Consider the following 20,747-nt stretch of genomic DNA (forward strand, 5'->3'; position numbering starts at 1 on the left):
ATAGGATTCCTCGCAAGAAAAGGGAAAAGTTGACAGCTATTGTCTCTAGACCTCAACCTCCTCAACTTCAGCCCTCCAGATGCTTTTGGCTTACACCTCCCATGATCCCTAGCTAGCAGACCTAGTGGTCAGGGAAGCTGGGATAATAATAATAATAATAATAATAATAATAATAATAATAATAATAATAATTTATTATTTGTACCCCGCCCATCTGGCTGGGTTTCCCCAGCCACTCTGGGCGGCTACCATAAAAACCAGAAATACACTAAAATATCACAGATTAAAAACTTCCCTGAACAGGGCTGCCTTAAGATGTCTTCTGAATGTCAGGTAATTATTTATCGCTTTGACATCTGATGGGAGGGCGTTCCACAAGGCGGGTGCCACTACCGAGAAGGCCCTCTGCCTGGTTCCCTGTAGCTTTGCTTCTCGTAATGAGGGAACCGCCAGAAGGCCCTCGGCGCTGGACCTCAGCGTCCGGGCAGAACGATGGGGGTGGAGACGCTCCTTCAGGTATACTGGGCCGAGGCCGTTTAGGGCTTTAAAGGTCAACACCAGCACTTTGAATTGTGCTTGGAAACGTCCTGGGAGCCAATGTAGGTCTTTCAAGACCGGTGTTATGTGGTCTCGGCGGCCGCTCCCAGTCACCAGTCTAGCTGCCGCATTCTGGATTAGTTGTAGTTTCCGAGTCACCCTCAAAGGTAGCCCCACGTAGAGCGCATTGCAGTAGTCCAAGCGGGAGATAACTAGAGCATGCACCACTCTGGCGAGACAGTCCGCAGGCAGATAGGGTCTCAGCCTACGTACCAGATGGAGCTGGTAAACAGCTGCCCTGGACACGGATTTGACCTGTGCCTCCATGGACAGCTGTGAGTCCAAAATGACTCCCAGGCTGCGCACCTGGTCCTTCAGGGGCACAGTTACCCCATTCAGGACCAGGGAGTCCTCCACACCAGCCCGCTGGGAATTGTAGTCTTAAACCATGTGGCGGGCCGAGGTTGAGGAAGTCTCTAGGCCACCATCCCGACGGGCCGCGGGCGGATTGGGCGCCTCTTTCTCTGGTGGGCGGGGCTTTCCTCCCTCCCAACTCACTGCGACCAATAGCGGGCGCGGAGCTCTGTGGCCTAGAGGGCGAGTGCGCGTTGCGCCGCCGCCGTTGCTAGGCGAAGGTGGGCGTGGCCGGCTCTGCGCTTGTGCTCTGTGAGGCGAGGCAAGATGGCGGAGGAGGAGAAGCTCCCCGCGGGCTGGGAGAAGCGCATGAGCCGCAGCTCCGGTACCGCCGCGGAAGAGGGAAAGGGGCGGCGGAGGGGCGGGCGGGCGGAGGGCGAGGGCCCGGCAGGAGGGTGGATGGGCCTCGGGGGAGAAGGAGGGCGGAGAGGCGCCCTTCGCGGTCGGGGCCGGTCGCCTCGGAGGCCCTTTCGCGCCCCGGAGGGGAGGCGGGAGAGGGGCTGCGGGGAGGTGTCTCTTTCAGGGGGCGGTGGCGGGGATAACGGGGCCGCTGGGGATTGCGGGGGGGGGGGGAGCTTGTGGGACACAAGAATAAGAATATCAGCAGCGACGCAGTCGTAGAACCATAGAAGTGCAGCGGTGGAAGTGACCCCAGGGTCATCTAGTCCAGCCCCCTGCAATGCAAGGATCTTCCCCAACGTGGGGCTTGAACCCATGACCCCGCCATTAAAGGTCTCGTGCTCTGCTGACTGAGCTGGCTCATAGAGAACAATCGTGGTTTCTCACTGCTTTTCATAGAATGGTAGAGTTGGAAGGGATCCCAGGATCATCTAGTCCACCCCCCCCCCCCCCGCAATGCAGGAATCTCATCCGAAGCATCCATGACAGATGGCCAGCCAACCTCTCATTAAAAAGCTCCAAGGAAGGAGAGTCCACCACCCTCCATCCTGAAGTAAAACAGCTCTTGTCGTCAGAAACTTTTCTCTGATGTCTTGTTGGAATCTCCTTTCTTATAACTTGAAGCCATGGGTTCAAGTCTTACCCTCCAGAGCCGGAGAAAACAAGCTTGCTCCATGTTCCACATGGCAGCCCTTCAGATATTGGAACATGGCTTCTTCCTTCCTACTCCTCTTCCCTCCCCCATTTATTTCTCTCCCTGCCCCATTTCCATCCACCAAAAAAATATCCTGAGGGTTCAGGACCATTTACACTGTTCTAATAATAATAATAATAATAATAATAATAATAATTAATAAAATAAAAAAATAACACAGCCCCATGGAAAAGTATGGTGGTTTCTTCCTCCCTACTTCCACATCCCCCCCAATTATTTTTCTTCTCTTTCCCCACCCCACAAAAAAATCATACCCTGAAGGCCAAGGACTGTAATACAGTGCCCCCAGTTCCTGTTCCCTGGAGCCAGTCCAGGAGAGTACCATGGTCAATGGTATCAAATGCCAGTGAGAGATCAAGAATCAGGAGCAAGATCACATTCCCCCTGTACCGCTCTCTGCAAAGGTGACCATCAGGGGGACCAAGGCTGACTCAGTTCTATAGCCAGGCCTGAACCCAGAATGGAATGGATCTGAATAATTATGTCATCCAAGAATGCTGCCTAACCACCACCTCTCTCTCCCCCCGCCCCCATGGGTATGGGCATCTGGGCTGTATTTAAGCATTGGTTTTATCAACAGCTATCTTTCATGAGTTTATCCAATGCCTTTGGAAAGCCATTCTGAGTCAGTGACCATCAACATCCCATAAGTGAAGCATTGTGCAAAATGCTTGCTTCTGTTGTCTTGAATTTCCAGCTAGTCAGTATAACTGGGTCACTGTACATTCTATTCTTATGAGAAACACAATATCTTTTTAAGTTTTCTTAATATTAGTCCTGTTATCACTCCAGTAATTTGTTTTTAAAAGTAAAATAATAATAATACTGTTATAATAATTTTTATTTATACCCCACCCTCTCCAACCGAGACCGGGCTCAGGGTGGCTAACACCAAATGTATAAAGTACATTAAAAACAAAATTAAACACTCAGGTGTAGCCTTTACATATAGAGAAAGTAGTGCAATCACTTCAATGTCTTTCCTACACCTTTTCCAATTCTACAATATATTTTTTGAGATGTGGGGGATTAGAACTTCATTAGGTGAATATATTGCAGCATTCTCCCAATATGATGCCCTACAGATGTGCTGAGCGACGAATTTTAGAAGCTCCAGCCAATAGTGAGGACATGTGCTGGCTGGGGCTGATTTGAGTTGAAGTCCAAAGTATTTGGAGGGCACCAGGTTTGTGGAAATGTGGTATACCAAATTGCACATGTCCTCAGTATTGGGGTATATGAAGGGACATAAGAAGAGCCCCCATTAGACAAGTCCAAAGGCCCACCTAGTCCAACATCTTACTCGTTCAGTGGCCAACTAGATGCGTATGAGAAGCCTGCAAGTAGAGCCTGAAGGCAGTGGCCCCTCTCCTCACTTGTGATTCCCCACAACTGGTATTCTGAGGTACACTGCCTCTGAAAATGGAGGTAAAACATAGCTATCATGGCTAGTAGCCACTGATAGTATTCCTTCTATGAATTCTAAGGGTTTGGTGCCAGCTTTCTATGTTCACTTCCTTTCCTAATCCCAACATGAAAGCCACCCTTTTCCCACTGCTGCTGCACATAGAGTTCATTATTTTTTAACCATGTACCATGATACAACGACATCTTTCCTGGATAGTCACTTTGCTGTATGTATGAAAACGGCTTTGTTGTTACTATTGCTCCTGTTTTTTTTCATTTTAAAATGACATTAAACCTCATTTGCCGTTTTCTTGCCATTCACCCATTTGCAAAGACTTCCAAAAGGATCGCTCCATTTCGCTCAAGCCTTTGCCATCCTAAATAGTCTGTCTGCAAACTTGGCAAAGTTTGCTCACCTCTGTTTCTGTGTCATGCAGATCCTCCAAGAAGCATCTGTTCCAATACAGATCCTCACTGCTTATTTCCTTCCATTTTACCAGTTTTTGTTCTGTAAGGGCACTTGCCCTTTTACTCAGTGACTACTAAGAGTTTCTTCACTGGTGTTTTTGTTAAGAGACTTTTTGAAAAGCATTTTAGAACTCTAGGTATGATTATCCCTGGCTGCACATGATTACCAACACTCAGAGAATTCTAAAAGGTTGTTGAGGCAGGACTGCACTGCAGAAGCCATGCTGATTCTTCTTAGTGATGCTTGTTCTATGTTAAATTCTACTTAGAATTGTGTTTTCTACCAGTTTATATAGGACAGAAGCTAGGCCAATAGGGTTGTTAGTTATGGACTCCCCTCTGCTTCTCCTTTCTCCCTTTATTTATTTATTTATTTTCTTACATGACCTTCACCATAAGGTCTCAGGCAGTTTAGAATATAATAAAACAGTATTAAAATCAATTAAGCAATTTGCACCAGAAGAGTGGGGTGGATCCTAAAAATGGATGTTGTATTGGCTACCTCAGAAAGGTGTGCTGATGGTTGTGACAAGTTTCCTATTAGTGAGTGTGTGTTAACTGACCAGGTAACATCTTAATTTGTCAGATCTAGAACATCATCTCCTGCCACTTCTATTTGACTTAGTTCTTCAGGTGCCTACTCAGGGAAAAGTGATGAAGGCACAGTTATCTGCAGCAGGTTCCACAGTGAGAACGAATACAAATAATACATTCAGCTTCTCTCCTCCTCCGTTAGGAATCCTTTTACTCTTCTGTTGTCTAGCTGTTCAGCATCTCCCTGCTTGTCTTTTCTGCTTCTGATAAATGATACTGGATTGTTATAGGTCATAGAATAATAGAATTGTAGAGTTGGAAGGGCCCCTAAGCATAATCTAGTCCAACCCCCTGCAATGCAGGAATATGCAGCTCTTCCATATGGGGATTGAACCTGCAACCTTGGCATCATCAGCACTATATTTACAGACCTTTTTACAGTAGGTCCATTGAAATTAATATGCCTAAGTTAGTCATGTTTGCTAATTTCAATGGATGGTATTATTGTGGAAGTGGAATATTTTCTGCTTGTGCAACGGGACTTCTCCCTTCTGGCCCTATGCATGCCTTGAGACCCCCAGAGCAGATTTAGGGGCATGCAAGGGAAGAATGTTTCATTGTGCAAGGGTAAATTCCACCCAGTATTACTGAGTATTACTAACATTGTTGACTATATTTTTACCAATTTCATTCCATAGTTGAGGGTGCATGCCATGGATTTTTTAGTCAAAGTGAACCAGCCAAGAAGAAGAGGGAAGTATTAGTATGTTTGATAGATCCCCAAGGTTTGCAGAAATAGAAGAAAAAAACCTCCAGGAAATGATACAAAAGAAAACCTGAAGCAAAAAAAATGACAAGACTGCGCATGCTTGTAGTTACATTGATGAAAGGAGAGGGAAGAAAAGCAGAGCTTGGATCCAGAAGTGTGACACTACTAAACCACACTTACGAGCCGGATTCAAACTGTACAGGGACGTTGATTGTGTTGGCTGATGGCAGAGGAGGAAGGAAAAGGTAGGAGATGGAAGATGGAGGGAGAAAGCTACCCCCCCTAAAAAAATCCACCACCCAGATGGTGGAGAGGGAATGATGAATGGAAACCATGGATGAAGTGAGGGGGTTGTAGGCTGCACAATATCTTAAGAGAGAAATTTAAAAGTGGCACCCCAGAGAAAAAGCCACGTGAAGACTTGGCATGCTCAAAATGTCAGTTGGAAAAGATAAACAGAAAACTTTGGGGTGAGTTGGGAAAGTAGTGTCCTGGAGGAGCACTGCACTGGGTGAATTTGAAAGGAGCTGGCTAGAATCCTGAGCCAGGGATTTTTACAGATAAACATTTTGTTTCAGGTCTGACTTGTGTTCTAAATTCTTCATTATTTTTCTTATTGTCGGTTCATATTTATTTTGTTAGGGTTAATGCTTCTTTTTGTTCTCCTAATTCGGGTTAGACTTCCACTTTTTAAAGGAAACCTTGCATTTGCTTCTGCGACTGCTTGTCAACCGCAGACATCCTCTTGAACTTGTTTGTCACTTTCGTAATCTGAGTATATTTTATCTGATACTGTATTTAGTAAGTGACCATGTTGCACTTTCAGAGCAACTTCTATCTATCTATCTATCTATCTATCTATCTATCTATCTATCTATCTATCTATACAGTGGTACCTCTGTTTTCTAGCGTCTTGGAAGCTGAATGTTTCAGAACCTGAACGCCAAGTAATTGCTTCTGTTTTCAAAAACGTCTTGGAAGTGGCACAGCTTCTGCTGCATTTTTTTCTTTTTTCTCCATTGACTTTGCCATCTACCCTTTGTGCCTTGGTTGTCGAACATTGAGGAAGTCTAACGTTCTTCCGGAACAGATCACATTCAACAACCGAGTTACATATATATAATTAAAATGAGAGAGACAGAGTTTTCAGCAGGAAAACTTACTAAATACAAAGCTCTCAGTTAAAATTATTAACCCCACATTGATAAATGCAACAACACAAGTGACAACAGTTGAGAACATAATTATGTTAAACAGAAATAGTTTGTTTAATCCAAAGGTCCTGATTAAAACAGGTGTTTCTTCAAACCTTGGCTTTAAAACTCAGTAGATGGGGTGGAACAACTGCATTTCTCGGGAGAAGGAATTCCACAAACAACCTGCCATGATTAGGAAGGCCCTTCCCCACATCACTCCCCAATGAGTAATGCTTGTGGGGATCCCAAGAAGGGGATTCCAGCTGATCAGAAAACACCAACATGGAGCATTTTATAGTGGCAACCTTTGTATTCTGCAACCGTGATCTAGGAGTGCAGCTAATAACTGAGTTAAACATCAGCAGCTTCGATTGTGTCCTTTACTGGTCTAAGGCACAGTTCCCCTAACATAGCTAGAAATTTCATCTCTTTGCTGTAATCTGAATGTATATGTGCCCAGATAATGGGAGGTTAATTGAAGCCACCCAGCACTTTCTCATTTGGGCTGCCTTCCTGAGTTTTTGCCAGCTTTGAGTTTCATCCCAACCTTCAGTTTGGGTTGTGGACAGTTACAGTACAGGGAACATGAACCTGTTATTTCCGCACTCTGTGATTCTGGGGACCCCATCCATACATTGAGACCCTGCAATCCTTCCTGCCTAGCTAGCTGTATGTGAAGCAATATCATTTTTAAAATGCCCCCTCAGTGTGCTTGACTTAAGCTTCCTACACAACAACCTATAAAACCTCATAACTATTTTTTAATGTTGGTGCTGTTGCCTGTGTGCCTAACAACTTCTCCAGATCTTTCACTTTTACCTCAAGGGAATAGATTTCCAAAGAGCCCCAAACTTGCTGCATGGAGCATGCACTCATAGCTTCTGTGAGCAGGCGGATAAGCAAAGTATTGTTTTATGAGGTTTGTGGGTCAGGTGTGAGGCCTTTTCTTGGCCTTTATTTCATTGTTCACTCTCACCTTATTCTTGATAGCTTTTTTTGCACTTGCAGAGCTGGGTGTCCTCAGACTTCCCTAAATAAATAAACTGTTCCTGTTTGTTTGTTTATTTGTTTGGTGTTTTTTTGGGTGGTGGTTATCTTAAATACGTTGGTGTAGGAATGGGTGAGGTAGTATGGATCTGTTGTCTATACACTCCGTATAGCAAGTGTTTCAGTTTGAGCACCACTTTTCCTATCCCCTTCTCTTTTACATTTGTGGAGGGACTTTGTGGAAAGTAACCTAATGACCCAGTGAACACAAGGAACCCTGTACTCAAAATTTTAAAATAGAATTAACTGCCTTCAACATTTGGATTCATTTTTCCAGTTGCTGCAGGTGGCAGCGAGAGTAGTATGCTTTGTCTGCAGTTCTCAAGTGACTTCCTATGAAGTTGTTGCATGTGTGTAGGTTGTTTGAGGACTGCATACATTCAGGGTGGTCTTTTGCTTCTTGTTTATTTGCTTCTTGGTATGAATGGAGCATGCAATTAAATGTTAGTGGTTGGTATTGCAGGACTCAAACACAGGAAAACGAAGGCTGTGTCTCCATTTCCTAGCAAGTGGAATAAGACAGTGGCTGATAATAAAAGTCATTATAATACCATCATTAAATCCTGCAAAGAGTACATGCTTTTCTGTTAGTGGGCTGTGTCACAGTATGACTGACTGGCTTTTGATTTCATCCCAACATTACAGGATGCAATTAAGTCACAGCGTGGTTCTCATGGTTTATAAGCTTTCCCCAGCCTAATGTACTCCAGATGTTGTTGGGCTAAAGCTCCCATCAGCCCCCACCAGCTTGGCCAAAGGTCATGGCGTGGTGGCAGTTATGGGCAAAACATCTGGAGGGCACCATGTTAGAGAAGGCAGGAATTGGGTGGCCTTCACTATAATTCTCCCCTATTCTTCTTGCCATGCTCAAATTATACTTTCTGCAAAAGGAGGTGTCTGTCTGGTTGATGAGAAATGTGAAGCCATCAAGAGAGGTTACTGGGAAGATCTGGGGGTCTTGCATGTTACTGTTAATGGTGGATACCTGGTTGTGACACTTCCACTCTACTTAGCAATCAAACCTAGTTCAGATACTCCAGGCTTCTGGCACCTTTGCTCCTTCAGGTGGCTCATGACCACTGCATCACTAAAAAGGTTGAAAGGCTCCAGCTGGGGAAGACTTGGTCAGGTCACAGTCTTGAGCAGTGTTAGAAACTCAGATATATAAGCTAATTGCCAAATAGCATCTTAAACCTAGGTTACAGTCGCCACAGTGGAATGGCTAGGTGCCATTTCCCCCCAAATGTGCTTTATTGTTTTTTTTCCATTTCATTTCTATAGCACTTTATATTTTAAAGAAAACATCTCAAATTAGTTTATAACCATCAAATGGTGTAGTGGTGACATTATTGGACTAGGACCTGGGAGATCAGGGTTCAAATCCCCACTCCGCCATGAAGCTCACTGGGTGACCTTGGGCCAGCCACAGGCTCTTCAGCTACCTCACAGGGTCATTGTGGGGATTAACTGAGGGGAGGGAGGTGAACAATGTACTCCTTAGAGAAAAAAGGTGGGAGATAAAGGCAATAAGTAAGCTCTTCTGCTGACCTGCTTAAGAAAGCTGGAGAGACCACCCGGATGGAGATGTCCGTCACCAACCTGGTGCCCAGAGATTTCCACAGGGTCCCAACTGGATCAGCGCCAGTCACAAAATGCTCTGGCACAGGTCCAATTAAAGTGGTATAGAAATGAAATCAAATTAATAATAATAACAAATTCCATTGCAAAAACAGGAGAAAAAATGACTCCTAGACATTCTGTTGTGGCAACTGCAACCTAGGTTTAAGGTACCATTTGGTGACTAGTTTATGTATCTGGCCTCCAAACGCTGGTGACTATCCCTAAATGAGAGGAGAGAAAGTGTGTCAGCTTGCCATTCTGTAGTTGGTCTTCTCTCCAGTTGTCAGTTGCAGATTACATGAGTACCCTACCAGAGGAAGTAGCTTTGCATTTAAGAGGAAACTAGTATTTTGAGATCTTCTGATTCGGTTGAAACTTATTTTTCCCCAACAAACCCCCTATGAATTTCACAAAAGTTACTCGCTCACAAATTATTAATAGCCGTCTGCCCCCAGTCATTTACAGTACAGTGGTACCTCGGGTTACATACGCTTCAGGTTACATACGCTTCAGGTTACAGACTTTGCTAACCCAGAAATAGTACCTCGGGTTAATAACTTTGTCTCAGGATGAGAACAGAAATCGGGCTCCGGCGGCGCGGCAGCATCAGGAGGCCCCATTAGCTAAAGTGGTGCTTCAGGTTATGAACAGTTTCAGGTTAAGAATGGACCTCCGGAATGAATTAAGTACTTAACCCGAGGCACCACTGTACACTGACATCCCATTAAGGAAATGGAACGAGCAAACACTTCAGACTCCGGTTTACAAATCCTTCCTTGCCTGAGGACAATTTCTACGGGTCACGAGCAGCCAGGCAAGTTACTGTTTTACAAGCCCAGTTTAATATCTGTCTGGCTTAGACTAAGCAGGTGTGTGGGGTTCTTGCACTTGAGGCAGCAAAGTGTTCATTTTTCTTCAGGAACAGGAAGTGCTGAAGGAAAGAGATACTATAGCTTGGCTGCTACAGACTTGGCAAACAATTGCAAGTACAGAGCAAGCAAGTTGTTCTGTGGGTTCTGGACTAGGAATGAAGTATAAGTGACTAAGCAGCCTTTTCATTGGGCGTGTTGACGAGAGACCAGCTGTAAATATGTAGGGAAGGAACCCACCTTGGAGCTTTACAAGTTTACACGGAAGAGAGTGCAAGTGGGGGACTGCACTGTGTGTCTGTGTGATTTTAATAATACACTTAAATCAGATTTCAGCAGGAAATCTGCTAGTAGTGGAAAATTACTTCAAATTCCTCACGAATGGGCTTTAAAGGCTATGGGGTCCAGATACTTAGGACTTCCCTAGCTTCTATCAGGCAACCCAGTCTATTTCTTTTAAGATCTGCAGATGACTGCAATGCGTTTAAAACAGCAGCACCAGACCCTGCAATATCCAGGCTTTCCATCCTCCCTTCATATGGATTTCTTTGTGACTGATTTCTTTGGGCAAAGGGAAATGTAATCTCCCACAGCTCTGTGCCAAGAAGACCCAGCATCCTTCATTTTCAGTATAGGCCTAAAACAGTCTTTTCTGAAAAAATGCACACACTTGTTTTTTCTCGCTGGTCGAGTAGGGACAGGGCGAGCTAAAGGCTGCTTTTTCCAGCCATCTCTTCTAATAATTCATTAGGACCTTCAAGTACAGCATACCTGCTACAGGACAACTTTATGGTTTCTTCTAACAACCAGGTTTGAGTAGCTCATGCTTTGCATGAAGCTGATATATGTGTGTTAAATTTGTAGCAGCTGACCAGCAATTGGTACTTTGGGCTAAATTAGTGGATTTTAGGCTTTGTTTTGGAGCAAGAAGTAGTTGTGCCCGGGCAGAGGGGTGAAGTATCCTGAGTGCACACATCTGTGTATTTTCTTGTACAGTGAGGGAAAAAAGTATTTGCTCCCCTGCTAAATTTGCCCGTTTGCCCTCTGATGAAGAAATGACCAGTCCATAATTTTAATGGTAGTTTTATTGTAGCTGTGAGAGACAGAATAACAACAGGAAAACCCCCAGAAACCCAGAAGACAAAAGTCAGAGATTGATGTGCATTATAATGAGTGAAATAAGTATTTGATCCCCTATCAATCAGCCAGATGTCAGGCTACCTGGTATCTTCACTGTGTGTAACGAGCTGAGATTAGAAGCACCTGCTGTAAGAGAGAGGTCTTGCCTGTAATCCCAGCTCGTTACAATACCTGTACAAAAAGACACTGTCAACAGAAGCAATCAATCCAGCAGATTCCAAAGTAGCCACCAAGACCAAAGAGCTGTTCAAGGATGTCAGGGACAAGACTGTAGACCTGCACGAGGCTGGACTGGGATACAAGACTATTGCCAAGCAGCTTGGTGAGAAGGTGACAACAGTTGGTGCAATAATTTGCAAATGGAAGAAACACAAAATAACTCTCAACCTCCCTCGGTCTGGGGCTCCATTGCAAGATCTCATCTCATGGTGTTGCAGTGATCAGGAGAACGGTGATGAAGCAGCCTAGAACTACAGGGGGGAACTTGTCAATGATCTCAGGGCAGCTGGGACCATAGTCACCATGAAAATAGTTGGGAACACACTACGCAGTGAAGGACTGAGATCTTGCAGAGTCTGCAAGGTTCCCTTGCTCAAGACAGCACATGTACAGGCCCGTCTGCAGTTTGCCGATGCACATCTGAATGACCAGAGGAGAAGTGGGTGAAAGTGTTGTGGTCAGATGAGACCAAAATCAAGCTCTGTGGCATCAACTCAACTCGCCGTGTTTGGAGGAGGAGGAATGCTGCCTACGACCCCAAGAATGCCATCCCCACCGTCAAACATATTATGCTTTGGGGGTGTTTTTCTGCTAAGGGGACACGACACCTTCAGTGCATCGAAGGGATGATGGACGGGACCATGTATCGTCAAATCTTGGGTGAGCACCTCTTTCCCTCAACCAGGGCATTGAAAATGGGTCGAGGATGGTACTCCAGCATGACAATGACCCAAAACACATGGCCAATGCACCCTTAAAGGAGTAGCTCAAGAAGAAGCACATTAAGGTCCTGGAGTGGCCTAGCCAGTCTCCAGACCTTAATCCCATCGAAAATCTGGAGGGAGCTAAAGGTTCAAGTAGCTACACATCAGCCTTGAAATCTTACTGACTTGGAGAGGATCTGCAAAGAGGAGTGGGACAAAATACCTCCTGAGATGAGTGCAAACCTGGTGGCCACCCTTTGACTCATGTATGCATATTCGTGCAGGAAATATAAGCTGATGCAACCATTAAACATACGTTTGCAGCTAAAACTTTATTGGTCATTTTGACACTTAGATGATTTTGCCATTTTGCATTCTAGAATTGTATCTTATTTTGTAATATGTGGGAACATTGTGAAACTGTTGAGTTACTCTTTGGCCTTCTCTATCCCTATGCAACGACAATCTGCAAGATCACTTTCCTGAAAGAAAGTTACCCAGAACCTTTCAGAGATGAGGGTCTGTATTTTTTGGCAGAACAGTGTGTTTCAATGAGATGTAAAGTTAATGCATGTAGTTTGCTTGGCAGAATCCTGAATATTTGAGAATGGAACATGCTGCACAGCTTGGGCAGTTAAGAGAAAGTGATAAATTACTGTCATGTGGGGTTGCTTTAAATACAATTTCGAAACATCAGTTGTTCCAGAATATGGTAGCAGTGCTAGTTGTGCAGAGCATATCACCTAATACTGCAAGAACTTTGTTGGTTACTAGGATAAATGCAAGGCGTTGAGGGAATTTGAGGGAACACTTTCTCCTTTACATATCTCCAAACATGGAGGACTAGTGATGAGATCTCCTTGTAGGTATTTTGAGAGAATAAAATTGGATTTCTTGTTTTAGTGTTGTGTTCTCTCTCCCCATTTTTATCTGGTGAATTTAAAAATTTCTGTATTTTTATATTTCTGATGCAGTGGAAGGTCACTTTGCCCCACCAGTTTTCCACACCAATTATTTGAGAAATTTCAAATCAAGTGATTTATTTATTTGGCCATGACAACTGTTGAAATAAGTTTAGTGCCTTTCCCACCACAGCCTCTACAAAGTTGACTGATTGGTACTGGACGTTCAAATTGCAGAGAATGGATAGGATCTCATCTTGGACACCATGTACCGGTATTTTTATGAATTGTGTTGTTACCTGATGCTTGAAGAGTTGTAGCAATTGAAAAGCAGGTGATACATTTGCATTTGAAACAGAAAATAAAAACCCTTGCCCAGTCCTAAATGTGTTTACTTTGAAGTAAGTCCTACACAGTTCAGTTGGGCTTAAGTCCTGGGAAAGTATGCTTAGCAGTTGCAATTTGGCTTATATCTATGCTTCGTCACAATCAGTTTTATCCTTTGGTGGCTCTTTTGCATATGAAAATTAGGCTTTTAACTGTGCCTTACAAAGATGAGTTTACTTGTAGGAGATTGCAAATGTAAGCTTAATAGGTTTCACATTTTCTTTTTAAACCAGGCTTTTTTTAAACAGTCATGTTAAATTAAAAGTTGGTTTAATGTCTGTGTCTCTATGTGTAATGCCTATTTGATTATAGTAATTCAAAGGTAAGGGAGAAAATCAAAGCAATTATCTTTTTTAAAATGGACTTTTATGCACCCTGATGGTTTATATTGTTGTTGGAGTGTATTTGTAAGTGTGTTAAGGTGGGGGGACGGAGGCTGAATCTTCCTCATTTACTGGCAGTCACTCTAAAGCTACCAGAGATTACATTTAGCATTGCTTATAATCATGGCTGAGCTTACCAAAGCCAAAAAATACTCTGAGCTTTTTCACCCGTGTAGTGTTTCACGTCACGTGTGTTTTGGCTCTTTCCAAAGAGTGACCACGCAGTTGGGCTTTCCCCCGAGAAACTGGTATCAATTTGGCAGGGCTCTTCTGATTCTTGCTTGGAGTTCCTGTCGCTGCGACCCTGCAGTGAAATGTACACAGGAAGGTTTGCCATCAGATCTATGTTGTTCTTTCATAGTCATTTTCATCTTGTGCATGTTACTGACATCACAAAGGAGCTATAATAGTGCTTTGCCTGAGTTGGTATCACATAGTCCTGGGAGGTACTTGCCCTTAGCTTGGTTGCAGCAGTTGGGGATTGAGCAGAAACACTACAAACTGGTAATTTTGAGGGAGGCAAGTGAGAGGGAACGGGCTGAATTTCAGGTAGGTAGGCTGAAAGCTAAAATAATTGGGTGGGATGGGTCATAAGAGAATGCTTCTTCGAAAGAAGCTGATCTGCTGTGCCCTACAACTAAAGTCTTTTTCTCCTGTTTTATCTCACAGGGCGTGTGTATTATTTCAACCATATTACAAATGCCAGCCAATGGGAACGCCCCACTGGAAACAGCAAGAATGGACAGGGAGAGCCGACTAAAGTGCGATGCTCACATCTCTTGGTGAAACATAACCAGTCTAGGAGACCTTCATCATGGAGGGAGGATAAGATCACCCGGAGCAAGGAAGAGGCCCTGGAGCTAATTAATGGCAAGTAAAAGCAAAGGAAAGTGAGAGCTCAATGTACTGAAGCCCTGCTTTCCACACCAGACAGTCCAGCCCCCAATGCAGTGCTTTCCTTTCAAAATTGTGATGAAGCCAGCAGCCTCTGGACAAAAGGAACCTGTTGACTCACTTCACTCCTCTTGATTGGGGCATTTCAGTTGCCTGTTAGGGCCATTTTTTCTACAAATTGTCTGTGCACCATATAAATTAAATTTATATGCCTCCCTTCATCTGTGTATCACAGGGCAGTTTACAGTATAAAAACACAAAAAGTACGCAACATAGTAACAAACAAAAACAACACTCCCTGCTCTCCCAGTTTAAAAGGCCAGAGATTGCTTCAGTAGCCAAAGGTCTAGGTAGAAGAGCAAAGTTTTTACCTGGCGCCTAAAGATATGTAATGAAGGTGCCAGGTGAGCTTCCTTGGGGAGAAGATTGCACAAGCGCAGGGCTGCCACAGAAAAGGCCCTCTGTCATGTGCAAATGAGGAACACAAAGAAGGGCCTTAGATGATGATTGCATGGTCTGGGTCAGTTCATATGGTTCACATATAAAGTCTCCAGCTCTTAAGATGGTGGAGAAACATATGGAAGTGGGAACTGCCTCTGAAAGGCTGCCCTTTTCAAACCCTGCATGGCTAAGTGTCCTTCCTTCATTGCCATCTGTAGCAGCTTAGTCCATAGAAGCTGGCTGCCTCATCCATCCCACCTTGCCAAGAATTTCCAGTGCTGCAAGAATTTCCAGTGCTCAGTTATCATGTTCAGTATAAAGTAGGTGGACGGAGTGCGATAATGCAAAATTAATTTGCATAAGATGGGGTTGGTGGCATGTGGTGTAGATAGCTTTTTGTCTGATGCATGAACAGCATAATCAGAAGAGGGTTCAGTTGGGCTTTATATCTAGACCTATATCTTAGGACCTATTTCATACAAACAGCTGATGAGGTGACAAAATTTGCTCCTGGACTTTCATCCTACGATGGAGAAGTTTATAATAGTTTTATTCTGTCCTGTAATATGTGAGTATATATATCTGTCTGTCTAAATATATAGAATCATAGAATTGTAGTGTTGGACCTTCTACCATTATTAATGAAATGTATCTACTACTTGCCAGGGCTGAAATCACTGCCAAGACTCAAATTTGACTCAGCCACTCCTGTTTTCTTCTGCATGTGAAATAGAGTTTTGCAGGGCTGCAATAGGATCTTAGAATTTGAAGGGACCCCAAGGGTCATCTAGTCCAACCTCCTGCTATGCAGGAATCTTAGCTAAGTCATCCCTGACAGATGGCTATCCAACCTCTGCTTAGAAACTTCCAAGGAAGGAGAGTCTACCATCTCCCAAGGGAGTCCCTTCCACTGTCTAGCAGCCCCGACTGTCAGAAAGATCTTCATGAAATTTAATCGGAATCTCCTTTCTTGTAACATGCCCCCCCGCCCCGCAGAGAATGAGCAAACAAGCTTGCTCCATCCATCATGTGACAGCCCTTAAGATGGCTATCATATCTCCTTTCAGTCTCCTCTTTTCTAGGCTAAACATAAGGTTTAGTTTCCAGACTCTTGATCATCTTGGTCACCCTATTCTGCACACCTTCCAGCTTGTCAACATCCCTCTTAAATTGTGGTGCCCAGAATTGGACACAGTATTCCAGGTGTGGTCTGACCATGGCAGAAGAGAGTGGGACTATGACTTCCTTTGATCTGGACACTAGATGTCTGTTGATGCAGCCTAGAACTTCATTGGCTTTTTTTTGCTTCTGCTTCACACTGTTGACTCGTGCTAAGCTTGTGGTCCACCAAGTCCCCTAGATCCCTTTCAAATGTACTGCTAGCAAGTCAGGTGTCCCCCATCCTATATTTGTGCACCTGGATCTTTTTGCCTAAGTGCAGAACCTTACATTTGTCCCGACTGAAATGCATTTTGTTAGCTTAGGTCCAGTTCTCCAATCTGTTAAGGTAATTTTAAACTCAGATTCTGTCTTCTGTGACAGTAGCTACCCCTCCCAGTTTGGTGTCGTCTGCAATTTGCATCCCCTCAGTTCCTTCATCCAAATCGTTTATAAAGACATTGAACAACAGTGGGCCCAGGACAGAACCCTGTGGCACCCAACTTGTCACTTTTCCCCAGGATGACAAGGAGCCATTTGGATTTGGTCAGTCAACCAGCTGCAAATCCACTTAGCAGTTACTTTGTTCAGTCCACATTTTACCAGTTTCCTCGCGAGAATATCATGGAGGACTTCGTCAAAAGCCTTTCTGAAATCAAGATACACTATGTCCACAGCATTCCCCTGATTCACCAAGTGTGTGTGACTGTGTGTGTGTGTGTGTATATCTATATAATCTTTGCATGTACAAATGTGTGTAAAGCCTTGGTGACAAGCTCTTTTTTAAATGTGCAACAAGGTATATGGAGGAGTGTTCAGTCCTGTCAACATTCCCTTTCCCAGTCTGCAGTCTGAAATTCTACTGTTTACAAACCCGTGACCATCTCATCTGGTGTTATGTGCGATATATGCCCCAAAGTGCAAAATAGAGTTGGAGGTGCTGCCCAGCACACCCTGTTCTGAGAACACAGTGCCAGATTGTGGTCATAGTAATGTATTGCGGGTGGAATGAGCAGAAAATAGGTGGAGCTGTATCAAACCTTGGCAAACCTCTGGAGAAGGTAAGATGCTTGGTAGGAGAAGGAAGAATGTCTTCCAGTTTGCATTGTTTGTCCTTGTTCTAGAGTCTGTAGAGCTCCAAGAAAGGACAAGCATTGTCAAAGTTGCCAGACTTCTTTTTAGCTCAGTTCATCAAACCAGAACCGGGGCAACCCTGACTTGCTAGTATTTTGAATCATTTTGGAGCTGAGGGTTTCAAATGCATTTCTCATGTAGCACAGACACTTGGGGGAAAGGCCTAAAATCGCTCTTGTATGATTTGGTGCCTCAAATACCAGTTGCCACAATTTTGTTCCTTATCTATTTTCCCATTTAGCACTTTCTTTTGTAAAGCCACCTGAGAGGTTTGCTTGTATTTTCTTTGTAAAAATGTGTATTTTTATATTGAAAATAAAATTTGTATTTTAAGCCAAAACCAATGTTCTTTAACAAATTTGCATGTATGTTGAATGTTCATTTCACTGGTGGGAGGGAGGCAAGAGGGCAACATAACTGTGGTGGGAGAATAAGATACCACCTGCATATTAGATCCATTTCAGTCCGGTTTCCGTCCTGGTTTTGGGACGGAGACGGCTCTGGTTGCCTTAACAGACGATCTCCGTAGACAACTGGATCGAGGCGGGTCAGGACTGCTGATCCTTTTAGATTTGTCAGCAGCCTTTGACATGGTCGATCATGATCTTCAGGACCACCGCCTCGCAGACGTGGGGATACAGGGCATAGCCCGTAACTGGTTGTGCTCTTTTATCTCTGGTCGGGGACAGAGGGTGGCACTAGGGAGGGAAATGTCGTCGCGCCACTCCTTGGTGTGTGGAGTGCCGCAGGGCGCAATTCTCTCCCCGATGCTTTTTAACATCTTTATGCGCCCCCTTGCCCAGATTATCCGGAGCTTTGGGCTGGGCTGTCACCAATATGCTGATGACACTCAGCTCTATCTGCTGATGGATGGCCACACCGACTCAGCCCCAAACACATTGACCAGATGCTTGGAAGCTGTGGCTGGATGGTTTCGTGGGAGCCGATTGAAACTAAATCCTTCGAAGACAGAGGTCCTATGGCTAGGTCGGGATGGCATGGGGATGAGGGACCAACTCCCTTCTCTTGCGGGGGCCCAATTAGTGCCATTGCCTTCCGTTAAGAGTTTGGGTGTAATCCTTGACGCCTCCCTTTCCATGGAGGCGCAGGTTACAGCAACAGCCAAGGTGACATTTTTCCACCTTCGCCGCATCAAGCAGTTGGTCCCTTACCTTTCCCGCCCTGACTTGGCCACAGTGATCCATGCGACGGTCATCTCCAGGCTTGACTACTGTAATTCGCTCTACGCGGGGCTGCCCTTGAAGCTGTCCCAGAAACTCCAGCGGGTGCAGAATGCTGCAGCGAGGCTCCTCACGGGGTCTCTGCCATGGGAGCATATTCACCCAGTGCTTTTCAAGCTGCACTGGCTCCAGGTGGAGTACAGGGTCAGATTTAAGGTGCTGCTTTTGACCTTTAAAGCCCTTCACGGCCTAGGACCCTCGTACCTCCGGGACCGCCTCTCCTGGTATGCCCCACAGAGAGCCTCAAGGTCCATAAATAACAACACCCTAGTGGTCCCGGGCCCTAAGGAAGTTAGATTGGCTTCGACCAGAACCAGGGCCTTTTCAACTCTGGCTCCGGCCTGGTGGAACGCTCTGCCTCATGAGACCAGGGCCCTGCAGGATCTGATTTCTTTCCGCAGGGCCTGTAAGACAGAGTTGTTCCGCCTGGCCTTTGGCTTGGAGCCAGTTTGATTCCCTCCCTCCCCCCCCTCTCTCTCTTTCCCCCCCTTCTTTTCCTTCTCCTCCTGCGATGAGGCTACATTTTAATATTTTAATGTTCCATTATTTTAATTGTTGTGTTTTATTTTGTTTTTAAGTTAGTAATCATTCATCTTGTTTTTATTATTGCTTGTAAGCCGCTCTGAGCCCGGCCTTGGCTGGGGAGGGCGGGGTATAAATAAAAAATTATTATTATTATTATTATTATTATTATTATTATTATTATTATTATTATATCTTCCACATGAAATCTGGTGCAGTGCTTGTTCGTTGGCCACCCTTGGCTTCAGCTGAATTGGATTAAGCTAATTTAAAAATACTAACATGTTCTTCTGGAAACACCGGACTCCTGATTTTTTTTGTCCTTGACAGTAATAAAAGTTCAGCTCCTAGCAGGGTGGGAAGAACCTTAGGTGCCAGTATGGGTAAGTAGAAAGAAAAAATAAAAAATTCCTTCCAGTAGCACCTTAAGGTAAAGGTAAAGGTACCCCTGCCCGTACGGGCCAGTCTTGACAGACTCTGGGGTTGTGCGCCCATCTCACTTAAGAGGCCAGGGGCCAGCGCTGTCCGGAGACACTTCCGGGTCACGTGGCCAGCGTGACATCGCTGCTCTGGCGAGCCAGAGCCGCACACGGAAACGCCGTTTACCTTCCCGCTGGTAAGCGGTCCCTATTTATCTACTTGCACCCGGAGGTGCTTTCGAACTGCTAGGTTGGCAGGCGCTGGGACCGAGCAACGGGAGCGCACCCCGCCGCAGGGATTCGAACCGCCGACCTTTTGATCGGCAAGTCCTAGTCGCTGAGGCTTTAACCCACAGCGCCACCTGCACCTTAGAGACCAACTAATTTGTTATTGGTATCTGAAGAAGTGTGCATGCACATGAAAGCTCATACCAACAACAAACTTAGTTGGTCTCTAAGGTGCTACTGGAAGGAATTTTTTATTTTGTTTCGACTACGGCAGACCAACACGGCTACCTACCTGTAACTAGAAAGAAAAATGTTAGGGTCTAGGAATCCTTTGGCATCTGAACTCCATGTTTCTGGCTTCCATGAAGCCATCTGTTGTGGCAGGCACAGAACAGTGATTCCTACTTAGACATTCTTCAGTGTTTGATATTGTAAGCAATGAGTGGGTTCCTTGGATTGCTCCGTGGCTCCTCTCTTTTTGAGCCGCAGGGGTGGCAACAACAGAACCTTTCTCTGCGAGGGTTTGAGTTATTTGTTTCCAGGCATGGCCTCCTCACGCAGCAGCATTTTGTATTTGTGATCTGGAGACCCATTCTGTGGTTTGCATGCACGTTTCTAGGAAATGAACCCTTCCACATGCTTTCCTACCCAAATTGTGCAGCAGGAGAACTGGCCTGCCTGGGTTTAGAAGAGGGATGGGGAGAACTATGCCTTCATGGAATCTCATCTTTTTTAGTGCCTTTGGGGAGTTCTCTCTTTTTGAAATTGTAGCTTCTGGTTCAGTCAAGGAATGAGGCTATGCAGTATTGGCAGCCATGGCCTCTGGTATTTCTAGCAGAATTTCCCTCCAGGTTTCAGGTTGTTAGAGAAGCGCAACAGGAACTTGATACTGGAACTGTGGATTAGCAATATAGGTGGTACAACCGGTGTAGTTTCCATGCTAACAGCTGTAGTTTCCCACAATAGCCCACAAGTGTCAGGTGGGATTTGGACATAACCC

At 44.8% G+C, this 20,747-nt stretch overlaps 2 protein-coding genes across 4 annotated transcripts in view; both read left to right on the forward strand.

Moving 5' to 3' along the window:
* The window catches only part of LOC310840067 (uncharacterized protein), a 437,006-nt gene that overhangs the window by 254,186 nt on the left and 162,073 nt on the right, over window positions 1-20,747 (forward strand). The window lies entirely within an intron of this gene.
* Window positions 1,139-20,747, forward strand: part of PIN1 (peptidylprolyl cis/trans isomerase, NIMA-interacting 1) — a 39,738-nt gene continuing 20,129 nt past the window's right edge. The window contains exons 1-2 of one of the 2 annotated variants that reach the window (XM_083729283.1): window positions 1,139-1,276; window positions 14,380-14,580. In XM_083729283.1, coding sequence (XP_083585409.1) covers window positions 1,219-1,276; window positions 14,380-14,580 — 259 coding nt within the window. In that variant the 5' untranslated portion in view covers window positions 1,139-1,218. Of the gene's footprint in view, window positions 1,277-5,451; window positions 5,489-14,379; window positions 14,581-20,747 lie in introns of those variants that run through there. The other variant, XM_083729284.1, reaches the window with a different exon arrangement.

Source organism: Podarcis gaigeae (assembly GCF_964106915.1).
Source record: "Podarcis gaigeae genome assembly, chromosome: 2".
Classification (NCBI taxonomy): domain Eukaryota; kingdom Metazoa; phylum Chordata; class Lepidosauria; order Squamata; family Lacertidae; genus Podarcis; species Podarcis gaigeae.